A 15,941-nucleotide genomic window follows, 5' to 3' on the forward strand; every position below is an offset into this window, starting at 1 on the left:
GCAGAGTAGTTTGAATCAAGCTATATTTATATGAAGCCACCGATCGTTTTATGAGTTTTGCAGTACACGTTGAATACTCGTTGTAAGTCTTTCCCGCCCGAGTATATTCTCCGATCGGGTTTTGTGCATCGCACAAGTTTGGGGATTACTAAATCAAAACTTTTATGCTCCGCGGGAGCTTTATCGTTCTCGTCCACCGACGAGAGTGTGTAAATGGTGGGAATTCAAAGGCAGCTCGCCACAAAAGGTGCTCGGTCTCCCGGGAGGGAGTATCGCGTAGGGTTAAATGGCGTAACGAGCCCGATCGTATGGCGCAAGACGCCATGGTGGATGTTCGCAGGTCGCCTAGCCGCATAGCCAGGGATTCGAATTTAATCCGGATTAGTTCGTAAGGGTCACAATATCCTCCCCTCTGGCTGCACCTCGTCGCTGTCCGCCCCATCGTCCGTGCACACGGATGCGCGCATATAGACGTCCAGGTAAATCCGGACGGAACACACGCGGACGATTATCCTAATTCCGAGCTGACGCTTACGGCTCGCGGACTAAAAGGGGACAAACGATCTCATCTTTCCAGCTCATCTTTGATGTATGCCGACGTGAAATCATTTCTTGATAAAAAAAAAAAAAACGACGCCAGCCCTCTTATTTTTTTTTAACGCACCTGTGTTTTTAACCCTTCTTATATCAAAAAATTTTTTATAAAATTAAGATAAAGGATTAAGATAATTATTATTTATAATTAAAGATTTCATTGTATAATCTATATCCTGTTTATGTCATCACAAATCAATTTTCGAACTTTAACGCACAGCATATACAAAAATAAAAATTATATTGAAGATTTAATACCGTCGTTTATTTATGTCAATATTATCTCTTTTTCCTGTTAATCTCATTGTGCAATTTATCGTTTCAGTTAAAACTAAGTGGGTCGCGCTTTCGGAAATTCGAAGAATTTAAAAAAAAGAGCATATAGTCTCGACTAAGGAAAAGTGGAGATAAGAACTGAGAAAGGTAGAAAGAGGATCTACAAGCACGGGAAGGGGAAGGATTAACCGTGACGCACGGAGATTTAAAGAGGATCCTCGAAATCCGTAGATTTAGGAAGTGCGTGCTTCTGTCCACCCGCATCCCCCATCGTATCGCGCCACCCTTTTCTCCTCGCCTAGGTCGGGGCTGGAAAAGCAAATATGTACTCTTGCTCCCTGCATTCCTGCACGCCTTCGAAATGCCGAACTACAGAGAATATACCCGCTCTCTTAAGAACACTTAAACCGATTTCTCTCTAAAAGTTAGCCCGAGAAAGGAATTGCAGTTTGGCAACTTAATATGATGTACGACGCAATTTCTTCTCTCCCGTTCGTGGATTCTTTTTTACACAGATATCGCGTAAAAGAATCAAGCAAAGGATAACGGTAAAGAAAATGCGCAAATTTAATGAAAAGTCTTGTGATAGTATAAATAATAAATTAGGCAAAAATAATTGCAAAAATTTATAATTTAATTATGACAGCACCTCTTGCATTTTGTATGCGTAAAGGGATTGGATTTTGTACAGTAACTTTGTCTATTTTCTGCAAAAAATAAAATGGATGACAAAAAGATGCCAGCTACTATAAAAATGCCCCATTTTTTAAGTAAGTTAGAAACTGAGAACGTATTTTTAAGAAAATGGAACAAGTTATATTGCATTATACTCAATCGTTAAATACAATTAAGTAGATTTGCAAACACGCACACACGTATATATACATTTTCTTCGGCATTCAGAGATATTTATATAGTTAGAGATAATTCAACAATAATATGGATTAGAGAAAATATCATTAATAGATTGCTGTCGGATGTTTCATTCACCGTGCTAAATACGTTTGCCATATATATATAGGTATTTAATTCCTTCATTTAGAACGTTGCCTTCTACGAATTTTAGTCATTTAAAATTAGAATGCTAAGCACTCGTCCCCGTTTATATACCATTTAATTCTCATTGCAAACGGACGCGTGCAAATTGTTTCTACCGCATTATCGAGGATCAAGGAAATTCCGCCGATAGTCTATCTCGTTTACGATCTTTAACGACCCCTCTTGCGCGACCTCCATCGAATACGTACGTCTCCGTCAATCACAGCGGAAGCGGACTTTATGACGCGGATGACTTTGTGATGGCAACTGAATTTCTGGATTGTCGCGAATGAAATAAGAGCATTTTCGAGCGGACATTGTTTGCAACGTTTGCGTAACGTTATTGGGCAACAACCTTTTGCAATAAGTAGAAGGTGACAGTATTCTAACGTTATCATTGTCTACAGATCGCAATACTTATAATACCATAAGTACATAGTCATATTAACCGTTACTTTACATTTTCTTTCGATTAATGGATAGTGCTAATCCGAGCAAATAATTACGTAACTCTCAGAAGTGGAGTAAAAGAGAAAAGAAAAATTAAAATCGAGATATATTAAAATGAAATTATTTAAATTTTAAACGTATCAATTTATCGCTTTCTTTCTTATTTATTATACAAGAGTTATATCGGCCTTTGCCGGATACGAGACGGTGACGGCGATTAACGCCGCTTCCGTTTAGCAGAGTGCATTAATGGACGTGACATCGGTGCATCGTTACTGCATTTTCCTCACCGCCGTCATTCGAGTCACATGTTGTAAAGATGTTAAAACTATTTTCGCAGGGCTCGATCTCTCGTAAAAGGTGACTTAATTCGCCCGGCAAATTGACGATTTACTACCGCGGGATACCTGAGCAAGCCGACATATCCAAAAGGCAGAACCCGAGGTAATGGGATGTATACAGATGCACTCACAGAGACAAGACGGGAAGAAAACGCTTATACGAGACACCAAAATTTGAATACGGTTAAATTGATGATAGTACAGAGTTCCTTCATTGCATTATTTCGCAATATTCTTAAATTATTGTAAAAGTTATTTAAAAATATATACCTGTACTGTTATACAATAATACAACTCTCAACAATTTTATGGAAATCTTAAAATTTAAAATAAAACATTGATATAGTAATTGCTATTGTATACTTAATTCTATTCTTACACGGTAGAAAACATTTTGTACTAATGTTAAAATTAGTCCTTGTTTTCACGTTAAATTTTTAATATACCGTGTGGCAAATAATTAATAAATTAATTATGTATAAAAAGCAGGCAATAAAATATAAGAGGAAAAAGAAATACTTACCTGTGCTGGAGGCGGATTTGCTGAGATCGAAGCCCTCCTGCTTGGGGCTGGCGTTGATTTCTTGCTTCGGATGCTGGTTGTGCGCGGTAAACGGTGTCTGGGGTGCGCTGAGAGGTGTCTGCGATTGCAGCGGATGCACCGGCGGGTGTTGAGACGCGTTCTGCGGCTGAGACTGCTGGGACTGATGGGACTGAGGGCTCCTCGGTAACGAGGACACGCTGCTCGGTCTCGATGGTGGCGAGGCCTTGTGCGTTAATGCCAACGCTTGGCTCTGTAATCGATGAAGGATATTAATCTTTTTTTTTTTTTTAAGTTTACCTTAGATAATAAGTACAACTTCGGTGCGGCATTGAATAATATTGAGTAAAACAATTATCGTATACGCATTACTGAAATGTGACAGATTTGCCCTATCAAAGAGGAGAGGTGCGAGAAAGTAATATTATCTATTTAAAAGAAGATGAGAATATAATAAAGAAATTCGATAAGCTCTACATTATAAAATATGAGAATCTTTTTTATACACCGAGGGAGGACGCGAAAGAAAGTTTAATACCGGGAAGCATGATTTGTACATTTTTACGCTTATTACTCAGGCAACAAGTTCTCCCCTTGGCTTCTGCATTGTCCTCGGCAAGGTTTCACATCGAAATATTTTCTGCGTACAAGAGCACGTTATGTAAATTATTGTGATGTTTATTTCATCGCTCGTTTGTGTATAATCCAGCGAGAGTGCGGTAATCGCCGCGGGGTAATATAAATCCTTTGCTGTCCTTAATCTCTAAAGACGAAATTCCCTGGCACATTATGCTTCTAACGGTCGCGTGGCTTCTTTTTTATAGGGGCAATTACTAGAAAAATTTCTACAAAAAGAATAGTTTCTGAAAGATACCGATCTTTAAATCTCGCAAAAAAAAAAAAAACATTATCGTAAATCATTGTTGCACGTATCTCTATCTTCTTAATTTTTACAAGTGCCAAATCTTTTTAACAGATCTTTTACGCCAACAACACGTTTATGGGAATTGAACGGTGTTGACGAAATTAATAATCCTTCGCTGAAGCACGCTCGTGACAAACGACTGGCTAGAAATCTGCCTCTGAAAAGAAAGAAAGAGATAACTATGCGCGCGAATTAACTATGCGCGATTGGAGGCAATCTAGCGATTAAAAAAGCCTTCGGCGGCAATTCACGGTGGGAGCGACGCCTAAACGCGGTCAAATCTACGACGTTTCGGTCGGGCCGAGCGAGCCGGATGATCTAAGCGTCGTCGCCGATGAAATCTGAGCACGTGCTCAATTCCGAGCGGCGGCCGAGCAGGCTAAGGCATAAGCGCGGACTTAGATTTATGTATGAGTGAACTGAACTTAACACTAACGGCTAAGCCGTCCACGGTGTCAACTGGGGTCAACTGGGCCCAGAATGCGACAATCCTACACCACCGCCGCCGCCGCAGCAGCAGCAGCAGCAGCCTGCGCCGCCCGTAGTCGCCGTTGCTGCCCGATGTGCGAAATGCACCGCGGAGCGGCGATGATTTTCGTCTGGAAACTGGATCGTCGATGATGACGCCTCCGTGGAATACGAAGCGTCAAGCGAGAGAACGAGCCGAGATACGAGGCGGCGTTTAACCCTCCGTGATCCTACGCGACTTCCCGTCACCGCGTATTTCGAATTCGTACGCAATCGGCGATTTTCACGGGTATAGTTAGCCCACGTTATTTAATCGCGAAATTATAAAATTTAATCAGTCGGCGCTCACGCACGGCGCCACGAGGCAGCCTTGAATAATCGACGTCGATCAGCGGTCGTATTAATTGCTCCCCGAAAATAAATAGTCTCAATTCTTAACCAAACGAATCGCAATAGAATTCATCATCGTTTTAATAAATTAAATAACGCAAATCAACTAAGCAACAATTTTTTTTTAATTTCGCTGAGCAGTGTATCCTTCGCTCGCGTATTTTTACTTATAGGAAATATTAAAGTAAAAAACGAGCACTGTAATCGTAAAATTCAAATCGATCGAAAAAGAAGTATTTCTTCCTCTATCTAGTTTTCAATATCTTTCGTCGCTTCTCTCATCGATCTAATGCGATTGGCTGCGAAGGATCGACCGGCGATTTTTTCGCTTGCCCGGACTGTACCGGGGTACCAGCTACTGTTTCGGGAGCTCTTCGAGGTATGCACTCGCAAAAAACACGTCAGACCGCTGAAGACCTGGGTCTGAAACGGGAGTGAGCGAGAAGGAGAGATGATGATGACGATGATGAAGAAGAGGAAAGAACAGGAGGTGAGGAGGAAGCGGAGAGCAGCGGGATGCCTGAAGGTGCCGAAGAGAACGAGGAAAAGGGATAAAGACTCCGGCATCATTGACGGAAGAAAGAGAGAGAGAGAGAGAGGAGAGAGAGAGAGAGAGAGAGACGAATGAAAACGGACGGGCCCCGAGGGTCCATATGGATTGGAAGAGGACGGCGCGAAGGGTTCCTCGGCTTGTTTCCGCGCGAGGAATGAAGACGAACGCGAGAAGACCGAAAGCGGGAACGTGTAAGAAGGGGCAACAGGTGGATGGGGTTAGCGGCTTATCCGGCTAACGCCCCAAGTGATATCGTGGTAACTCGGCTGTGACGTGCGAGGGGTTACGACGCTGTTGTCGTAAAATCAGGAATTTCGGCTCTCCCATCGATCCGGCTTTCGCCGCGGTTGAGAATTCGCTTTGGGCCCTCCCGTGGAATCGGGAATCGCGTTAACCGAAGGCGTTAGCCCGAAGAAATGTACGACGCGCAGAACACGCTCCTCCGAAAATCCACTCGGTCGGGCGATAAAAATTGCTTCTTATCAGGCATCAGCTTAATTGCACGGTAATTAATTTGCGCGGTAATTAATGATCGTTACGTGATGGACCGATATATATAATTAAATAGTACGCACACACACGCACACACACACACACACCAGTAGATAAATAAATTGAAATAAAGAGTTTGAAAAAAATGCACAGAGAAGTTTGTAACAGTAACAATCGCAATAATTGTCGAATTTGTTTTTCAATGCAGTCATATACTAATCTCGTTAGTTACCGCCTTATTAAATATTAATGAGAGAAAAATAATTATTTAACTGGTACAAGAGCTAAAGCTATAAAATTATATTTATCAACATACACATTGTCGATACAAAAGACGACGGATGCTGCAGGGACTCGCGCGATTCGGGCAAGCCAGCGTGAATTCACACGGACGTGCGTATCTCTTTTCTTTTCCTCACGTTTCGATCGTGCGGGGATCGTGACGACAGTAAAAATGGAATGGCGAATAATTAACCGCGAAGCGTAAACGCGATACTGCACAGCGACGACGAACGACGACAGTTCGGCAGGCGTTTATCAACGGATCAGCTTATCTACCGGGTGTAACGGAGATACAGCCAGCGGCGGCGTTTCCTGCGTGCTGGTGTGTTTCCCGTTAATGCGATAACCTTAATCGCTGACCGTGCAGAGGATCCTCGTGGATCTGGAGAGGCCGCGGGAGAGCTTGATGGAGAGTTCGGCAGAATTAATCGCGACGGAATCGTCCGCGCCAAACGAGCTTACGTAAGGTCGAATCGCGATGACAGTCTTCAAGTTTGGCCAATTGAACGCGTGGTCCTTTTCGGCGTATGTCTTACGTCAGCGGTATCGTCGTTCCTCGTGCGGCCAATTCTACCCGTTGAAACAAAAAAAAAAAAAAAGAAGAAGAGAACGAGAGAAGTCTCGCGACGCTCTCGCCCCTTCGCACGAGAATCCCTTTCTTCTCGTCTCGCCGCGGATTCTCTGCGACGACGATGCGACGTACGATGCGCGATAAATTATCGGCCGCTCGTCTCGCTTGTCTTTATTAATTCTTCGAATGCTGCATTAACCCGCGAGCGCTCGCGTCATGAAAAATCGCGCTGCGGTTCGCGCCGTGAGCGATACGTCGCGACGCTCTCGGAGAATATGAAAACAGTTCGGGATATGAGTTCATTTTAGCCGCATTGTCGGAGATAATAAAAGCGGAAATAATGGAAAAATATAGGGTATATCTAATATCTACTGATTCGAAATTCTTTCAAAATCTACCGAAAAACTTTGGTCTGGAGGATAAGGATAAAATTTAATTATCCTCTGTAATTTTTTTATATCCTGCAAATTTCTTCTATTTTCTTCTATTGACTAAACAGAGATTTCTACTTAACAAACCGGTAAGCAGTTTAACAAATGGGCCAGTTCTCGACTGCGGAATCAAAATTTTTCAAAGTTTTCAAAACCAGAGATGAAATATTCTCGTAAATTCTGTTAAACATTATAGAAATTGGATAATGATAATGTACAATTTTGTATTATAATTGTTAAAGACGCCAATTATGTAGATAAGCTGTCTCTGATATTTTTATAGAACATTGGAAAGCACTCGCGCTCCGGCTTCTAATCTTCATCGATATATTAAATAATGCAGCGTAGTGTACTAATAACAATTCGCGTAAATGTATTTAACAAAATTTAAAGCGGTTCACTATCTGTTTCAGCACGCGTGATAATTTCGCTATCTTTCAGCGATCATCGTATGAAGCAGAATTAAATATGGCGCGACCCATATTAATCTGCAACATTCTAATCACGCTTATCGAAATATCGAACCGGCGATATCCCCGAGCGATAATTGGCTGCCTCTTTGTGACAGATAATCCGCGGATTGATGCGTTTGCGATCGAGTTACGTAAATGGTTGCCGACTGGTGGTGTCAGATACCTCGTTCTTAAGTGCAAAACATGGTAGAGCTAAAGATTAGAAAGCAATAGATAGGATCTTGCACCAGCAATGATCACTGATTTCGAGGGTTTTACTGGAGAAAGCAGCGCGGAGAATATACGTATTTCGAAATTACGGTTTAATTAACCGTGCACATAAATTGTTTTTTTAAATCAACATTAAAAAATTATAGAAGAGTGCGTTTCAAGTTTACATGACGAAACAAATTTATGTAATATTATTTTATTTAAAAAAAATTTGGTTGAATTAACTAGAATGTGAACTAACGGTTCGGATTCTAGTTGAACCTACCAGATTTCCAATTAAATTAACAAAAACTCTTGTCGAATTAATTTGGAAATCTGAAAAGATCAACTAGAAATCTGAACCGTTAGTTCAATTCCAGTTAATTTAACAAGACTCTTTTTTTTCAATATACCATTTTAAAACAAATAGTATTTTTAAAACAATTTTTTTTACAAAACAGTTCAAATGGAATATAATGTACCACGAATCCTGAAATCTAACTTTTTCTCTTTCCCTTTTAAAAACATAATCATCTATTATGTAAATTTTAGTTGTCGCTATGCATTCAGATAAAAAAAAATAAACACGTAATATAAAAATACATACTCTGCTGAAGTTACTTCGCTACGAGAGCGTTCTCTCATCGCCGTAACCAATTTTTCCATTATAAAATATTCGTCGAGAAAACAAAAGATCGTGTCTGCGGCATAAAAAGGCAACGTAAAACGGCCTACGGAGAGAGGACCGCGAGAGCTCTACCTACGTTTGATATATCGGCTTCGGTGGCCGGATAGATGGATTACAATCATTCCGGGAGCTGGGGTGGTCAAATACCGTGACCATGCGTGTTTCAAACGTATCCTCGTGCACGCACACCTATATACGTACGACGCACTTTCGAGTACACACGTGGCGGCCCGTGCGTGCACGGGCAGTCCTGCGTGCAACGCGCTGCAAGGACGCGTTTTGAAGTACCAGAATGCAGGAGGTGCGTCGCGGCAGAGTGAAAATTTTACATCACGGTGTTCTCGCCTCGCTCGCACGTTTCTCTGCTGTTTAATATTGCAAGTATTCGCGCGGCTCATTTATTAAAACGTCATTTATTGAGCGTCACACAGGCCTAGCTATGATATCGACGGCGATCGAAAATTTAATTAACTTTGCCACGTCACGCCTATCATTCTCTTTTTTTTCCCCCTTCTCTTTTCTCCAAATTTATGTATGTGCGATCATTATGCTCGGGTTTCGCGATTTCGTTTTGTTATTACAATTGCTGGTATTTACACACGTATTAATTTGCTCCTCTGACGGTGTGATTTAAATGACTGTAATGCGAATTGCGCAGACTAAATTTTAGAATTTTCATATATTCTGTAATCCAGGTTAGTATTATCCCTGCATTTTCGACAAGAACACGAACTACAAAATGAGTCTTCGCGTCGTTAATGCCGGAAGTATGAAAAAAAAAAACTTTTTTCAGATTGACAGTATTATGAGATTATCCTCAATCTCTCTGACTTCTTTTCTGAAATATATCTATAGAGATAATACATTCTTTTTTAGGTGCATATGCTTTCATACAAATAGGATGGATATTCTTTCTCTTAAAAATAAGAAAAATTGTTATTCACACTTTATAACAATAATTTTTATAAATAAAATGTAATATTCTTTGACAAAATGGTACTGTCTATCTATCTATATTATATAATTTACATGTATAAAATCAGCAATTTTTTTTTCTTTAATAAATAACGTGTACGTGTAATATTTCAATATTATCGTTCTTCACAACATAAACTTGCGACAAAAACGTTTCTAGCTTGTCCTAATATTTTTTAACGGTTCGCTCGTAAGTAAACCGTGAGATTAATTATAAAAGTACGTTATCACGATAATTTTATCTTATATTAATTTATCTATTACGACACACTTTGTGTAAACGGTTTTTTACAAACGTATTCGTGGCGTTGTTTTTCATCGTTGATTTTTCGATAACTGTGGTAAGCCAAAGGCGGCCATGGATCGAGAGATCGAGCGGTCAATGGAGACATGCGGTCTTATTCCGTTGAATGCCAGAACATGAACATGGTCGTGGCACAGGAAGAAGGCAGGGGCACATCCGTATCGTGGTCAGAACCCGTGACCCCCCGATACGTACATACACGTGTAAACGTACGCGCGTTCGTCCGGACGGCACACACGCGAGCCGCGGCTTTGCCGAGGATTATCCCCCGCCCTACGTTGCCCTCGGTTTTCATTGTGAGATCGCAAAGCATCTGATATATATATATATATATACACATATATATATATATGTGTGTGTGTGTGTGTGTGTGTGTGTGTGTGTGTGTGTGTGTGTGTGTGTGTGTGTGTGTGTGTGTGTGTGTGTGTGTGTGTGTGTGTGGTGTGTGCGTGTGTGTTACGCGTAGGATCTGAATTTGGTGCGCGATTTTTGATGCGGAGAATCAAGTCTAAATCCCCGAGCGAGTGCCCGCGCTGCGTTTAAACGGATAATTATTTCCTTCCCAAGCGATCATACGTCCCGATAAGTAACGTGTTTTTCTTTTCGATGCTGCATAGATTACGTGAGCGCCCATCTAAATGTATAAATGTGTTTGTGCTCTACATTTTTTTTTATTTTAGCTCAAAGCAACGCGTCTGGAAAAGTTTTGAAACGGAGGAAACTCGGCGCACGAGGAGATGAAGATTTCTGTTCGGAATCTATCGGAACCTTTTAAATTTTCTTACACGGTTCGCAGTTTATTATTTTTTAAACGATTGCGCGTTGTAAAAACGATGGCTCGCTTATTTATTTTAGGTGGGATAATCGCGCATTACACGTGGAGTAGCCAGCCGCTTTGAGATGCGAAAGAATGTGCCAAACTGATGACGAGGAATTAAGCGGACTGAAAGCGCGTCCAGAAAGAGAAAGAGAGAGAGGGGTGCAAGAAGCGATAGGGTGGCCAATTGGCTGTGTAATGTCAGAAAGGGGTTGCTTCTCGCCCCTCGTACTCGCTGACATCGAGTATAGACGCTGCGTTATTTTTATAAGTTCGACAGACCGAACGCCGAAAAACGATGCTGGCACGCTAATCCACGACGTAAGTCATTTTATCGGAATTTTATATTCCCTGTCAAATTAAGGTCACGTGTTTTCAATGTAGCAGCAATTTTTTTCGGTCTTAATATATATTATATACATATATTAAATATAAATGCATATATATTATACATATACATTATACATATACATTAATAAATACATTTATTAAATACATTTTTATGATTTTCATACAAAAAAGAATAAATTATTCTAATCGATAAGTTGGTCCTAGTAGAAAATTTACTTCACGCTTTAACTTTATTAATTCACTATTAATTTAATAAAGTTTATCTGAAAAAACTAAAACTGTAAATTAGATATAATTATTATTAGTCATATATTTTCATTTCTATTATATATTTCTCGATTTATTTCTATTATATATTATTAAGAATAGAAAAAAAATTCTATTCTTTTTTAAATATTGTATTTCCATGTGTTCTCAATCAATATTATTCTTAGAAAATAAATTCTTGAAACATTGTTGGAATAAATTTTTTTTTCTACAATTTTACAACGAATTTTTCCAATTTGAGAAAAAGTATCACGATTGTATGCATAATTGATATTATGTCATGTGCAATATTTCATTCAAAAACAAAAATGAAAGATTACCTGTACTTGATCCGTCTTCGTGTTAGCAGCCATCCATGCCTCTACAAAGGTGTCCATTGCGCTCTGAAAATCCATTCCCTCCTGGGGCCTCAATAATTCTCCTGGGCCTCGGAAGTCGCCGCCATTCGTGACATATCGCGTTACAATCGAATTCTCACAAACTCATGGCGTCAATTTTAGCTCCGGCACTTATCAATTAAAAATCGAATGAATCAGAAAAATGTTAATAGGCCTCTAAGCCGAATGTAAGCTTTCCTTGTCACTACGGACACCCGTGTCTACGATAAATATTTATAATTGCGTGCGATCAAACTTATTTACGTTCAAAATCACAGACGTATTGAGACGTGCTTGTAATGTCCGCTTATTTTTTTACGTAGATTTTTTTTACAGTTACTGAGTTCTTAATTTCTATAATTACTGTATGCTAACAATTAACGCGTAGATGACCATTTTACTTATACCGTAACGCCTTAAACACCTACGATCACTACTATCTGCTCTAAGTTCTATTTTGGTGCTAACATAAAATCTTAAATATTATATAAACTGCGATTAAACCGCGCGTACCTCTGACTAGACTGCGGAAAATCACACACGCGCTCGCAACTCATTACGATAAGTATTGTCCCAGAGTAAAATCGGAGTAAATAGAGCGATCTACAGTCTCGTCCCGTTTCCCGATCACCATTCGGCACGTCCGTCCGTTCAGAACGTCACGTACATAATTCTGAACGCCGATACCGATCGGAGTCTCTCGATCATCGATCACAAGATCAGTCAACGTCGCCGATCATCCGCTCGAGAAGGCCGCGAGGCACTGTTTTCGGCGCGCGTGTCGGGTCGTCACCAGTCATCCGCACCGAACATGTGCGTGTAGCTCTGCGTGCTCTTCGAAGACTCGATCGATCCCCTTCGGATTCGTTTCTCTTTCAGAGGAACCTCTGTGGAGCGGCTTAGGATCACGATCACGCGGTCACGTCATCGTCTCATCCTCTCCCTCTCGTTCCGAGTGTACCTCTGGAAATCGCCGAGCACCAACGGAATGTCATTCGCGCCGCCGAGGACGAGCGCACGGTCCGCGAGGACAACACACGTTCGAAGGGAACGGCGTTCGAGCCGCGACTGTGCGCGTCGAGGCGTCGCGGCGCTCGATCTGCTGCCCCTACGACGCCCTACCCGTGAGCGCGCCGTCAGTATCAACCCCACCACCCGGTCGTATCGCCGCCGCCACCACTGCCACCACCACCACCACCACCATCACCACCACCTCCATCGCCCACCGCGATACCGTCGTCTCGCGTCTACCGATATCGCGGCCGAGTGCCTCCTCTGGTCCTCACTCGGCTGCTGGTTCACCCTCTCGCTCGTCGACTCCTCCGGAACCCACCTTCGTCGTACCCCGCAGCCCGAGATCCCATCGTCTCGTTCCCGTTCTCTCTCTCTCTCTCTCTCTCTCTCTCTCTCTCTCTCTTATCCTCCCCCGATTTCGCTACGAAGCTTCCTCGCTCCGGATAAGGCGTCGTCCCCTCTCGCGCTTTATCGCCTCCTTCTCGTTCGTCTTTGTTCGTCGCGTTAAGTTCCTTTCCAATCGCATCCTCATTTGTTTTTGCGTCTTTCAATTCCGCATTAATATTACAAGTACAACATTTTTAACTAATAAAATTGCTTATTAAAATCCATTAGCAAAATTGCAAACTTCCCCGAGATCTGTGAAAAATTTTGTAATTTGTTCTCTTCTACGCGTTTGCAATTTTTATAGTCGCTTACTTAAATTAGTTTTACATCTTGTATTTTTGCATATCATCGATCCGTCTTCTATCTCGCTTTTCTCAACAATTTTCTATTTGTTTTTATTAAAATATTTTTTCTTCTTCAAAGTACCAGTTCTCTTACTCCCATCCAACTTCTTGATTATATTTATATATTTCTTCCTTATGCCGTGACGAAAGATCCGTTCTCTCATCCCGCATTCATCTTACCTTCTTTCTTTTGAAATCTTTTTCCCTGGAATTCGATTCTCGTCCACCCTTTTCTCTGCACTTCGGTACTGTCAACAAGACCCATTCTGGGATGTATCTCTAAAGATAATACGCACGTACACCTGTCCAACGCGTTCTCTACGAGAGACTCACGACTATCGATGACCAAGCTTAAATGCGAGAGAACCATGAAACGGTATCTATGTATACTGCATCGATTTTTTTCACGATCGCAATCGGGAACTACTGAAACAATTTCTTATATTCGCGGGAATTTATATAAAATATAACCTTCAAATAAGTATTATTTTAAAATATTTTTGCTTCAAATAATTGAAACTTGAAATAGTAACTTAAATAAAAATGTCCAAAATGATTATCTTCAAATATCAAATGTATGTTTAATCACATATATGTTTATTAAATTACATGATAAATTTATTTTCAAATAAAATATTCTTTTAAAATTTCAAAATTGCATAAAAGTTTTTTATTGACATATCTTTTCTCTCTCTCTTTCTCTTTCTCTCTCTGTCTCTCTCTGCGTGCATGCGTGCGTGTGCGTGTGTGTGTGTTTCAATACTACACATGTGTATGTGACAATACGGTATGTCAAATAGGAGAAAATTGCATAAGCAAAAATTTTATTACCGTATTAACAATAATTAAGCAAATACATAATAATAAATAATTAAATATGACATTTAGACAGATCGATGTTTAATTCCACGCGATAAGAAGCAACAGATACATATTCGGATTAGAAATTGATTCGATAGAATCATTCTTTAACCTTCATAACAATGATCAAGATCCGATACATCGAAATCTCATCCATTGATAAGCAAGTAGATTAATAAGCTAACGTTAAGAAATTTATATCTCCTATCTATTAGACTAAAAATGTAGTTTATGACTCGAGTAACTTTAAATCAAATTGAAAAAATTTACTTTTTTTTCTTTGATAATTTGATGAAAACGTTAAAAAGAAATATATACTAAGAAAACAATACTGCATTAAATAAAAATATAAGATGATAATATAAAACATAAAAGATATAACAAAGAGAGTTCATGAATGCGTTCATCGGCAAGGATTTAAAAAGAATTCTAAACTTTGTAATGTTAACATTTTTTCTTTCATCTAATTAATCAGCGAAAGAGATCCCAGATTAAGGTAATGGTAATTAATACAAAAGCAGCTTTCCATCGATATGTCAACACACACACACACACACACACATACACACCACGGTTCTCTTCACGTTACTAAAATGGATCGTTCGAAACTGAGAGAGCTTCAAAGGGAATGCACATACACACACGTACACGTACGTACGGTACGTGTTCGCAGATTCCTGCAAACGTCGCCGCCGGATTAGGCAATCTCTGAAAATTAATTTCCATAGACGACGAAAATAATATCCTTACTGATTCTAATTCAGTATCCGCGAATTTTCGGTGCTTCGCGAACGACGTCCCTCCCGATTACATCCTTCCGCGCGTTTGCGTATGTCACGCGCACGCTCTCGTAATGCACGTATACGGCTTCGTCTCGTCGGATGCGAAACGTAGGTGTCGATGTGCTCCAAGATACGAGCACGCTATTATCGTCTGATAATCCGTTGGAATTAGGTGAGTTCGCAACTCAACCCGGCCGTTTTATCGCCGGGATTAACGATGAAATGAAGTATTTGTGGTGTGGGATATCTATCGAGGATCGGCAGATAATACGGTTACGTAACCGGTGGCAAAGTTTATCCGATAATTTTTTTTATCGGCGATACGTTACCTAATCTATCGCCGCGACGAAAATCGGTTCGATTGGATGCGCCTTTGTTTTTTCCCCCTCAAACATTTTGTGAAAGTAACGTAAAAAAAAAAAATTTGATCATTCGATGATCGCACTAAAAATATGTCAATCACCGTGTAGCTTTGTTGATACAACTTTTTCATTCATTTATAAAGAACGAATTTACGAGTTCGTCGTCATAACTTCAGTTACATCAAGTTAATACAGCCGAATAAAACCGTTCTCGTGTTATCAACGCTGATTTAGCAGTAACAAAAATGTGCGGACTATCATAGCGTATACGATTTAATTTCAGCTTCAATAACGTTCGATTGGTATATTGGATAATCCTGGGATTAAAGCGAGCGCTGCGAGAGATAATACCTCATTCATCTGCCGCTTGTCGATCGATATTGCTTTTACGTAACAGA

The 15,941-nt window shown here is 40.4% G+C and overlaps 1 protein-coding gene across 1 annotated transcript in view; it reads right to left on the reverse strand.

The window, feature by feature from the left end:
- LOC105830229 overlaps positions 1-12,852 on the reverse strand; it is a 45,076-nt gene extending 32,224 nt beyond the window's left edge. The window contains exons 1-2 of the mRNA XM_028195061.2: positions 11,737-12,852; positions 3,223-3,493 (exon numbers count right to left, since the gene is read on the reverse strand). Coding sequence (XP_028050862.1) covers positions 3,223-3,493; positions 11,737-11,811 — 346 coding nt within the window. The 5' untranslated portion in view covers positions 11,812-12,852. The remainder of the gene's footprint in view (positions 1-3,222; positions 3,494-11,736) is intronic.
- Between the last annotated feature and the right edge of the window lie 3,089 nt (positions 12,853-15,941).

Source organism: Monomorium pharaonis, chromosome 7 (genome assembly GCF_013373865.1).
Source record: "Monomorium pharaonis isolate MP-MQ-018 chromosome 7, ASM1337386v2, whole genome shotgun sequence".
Classification (NCBI taxonomy): Eukaryota; Metazoa; Arthropoda; class Insecta; order Hymenoptera; family Formicidae; genus Monomorium; species Monomorium pharaonis.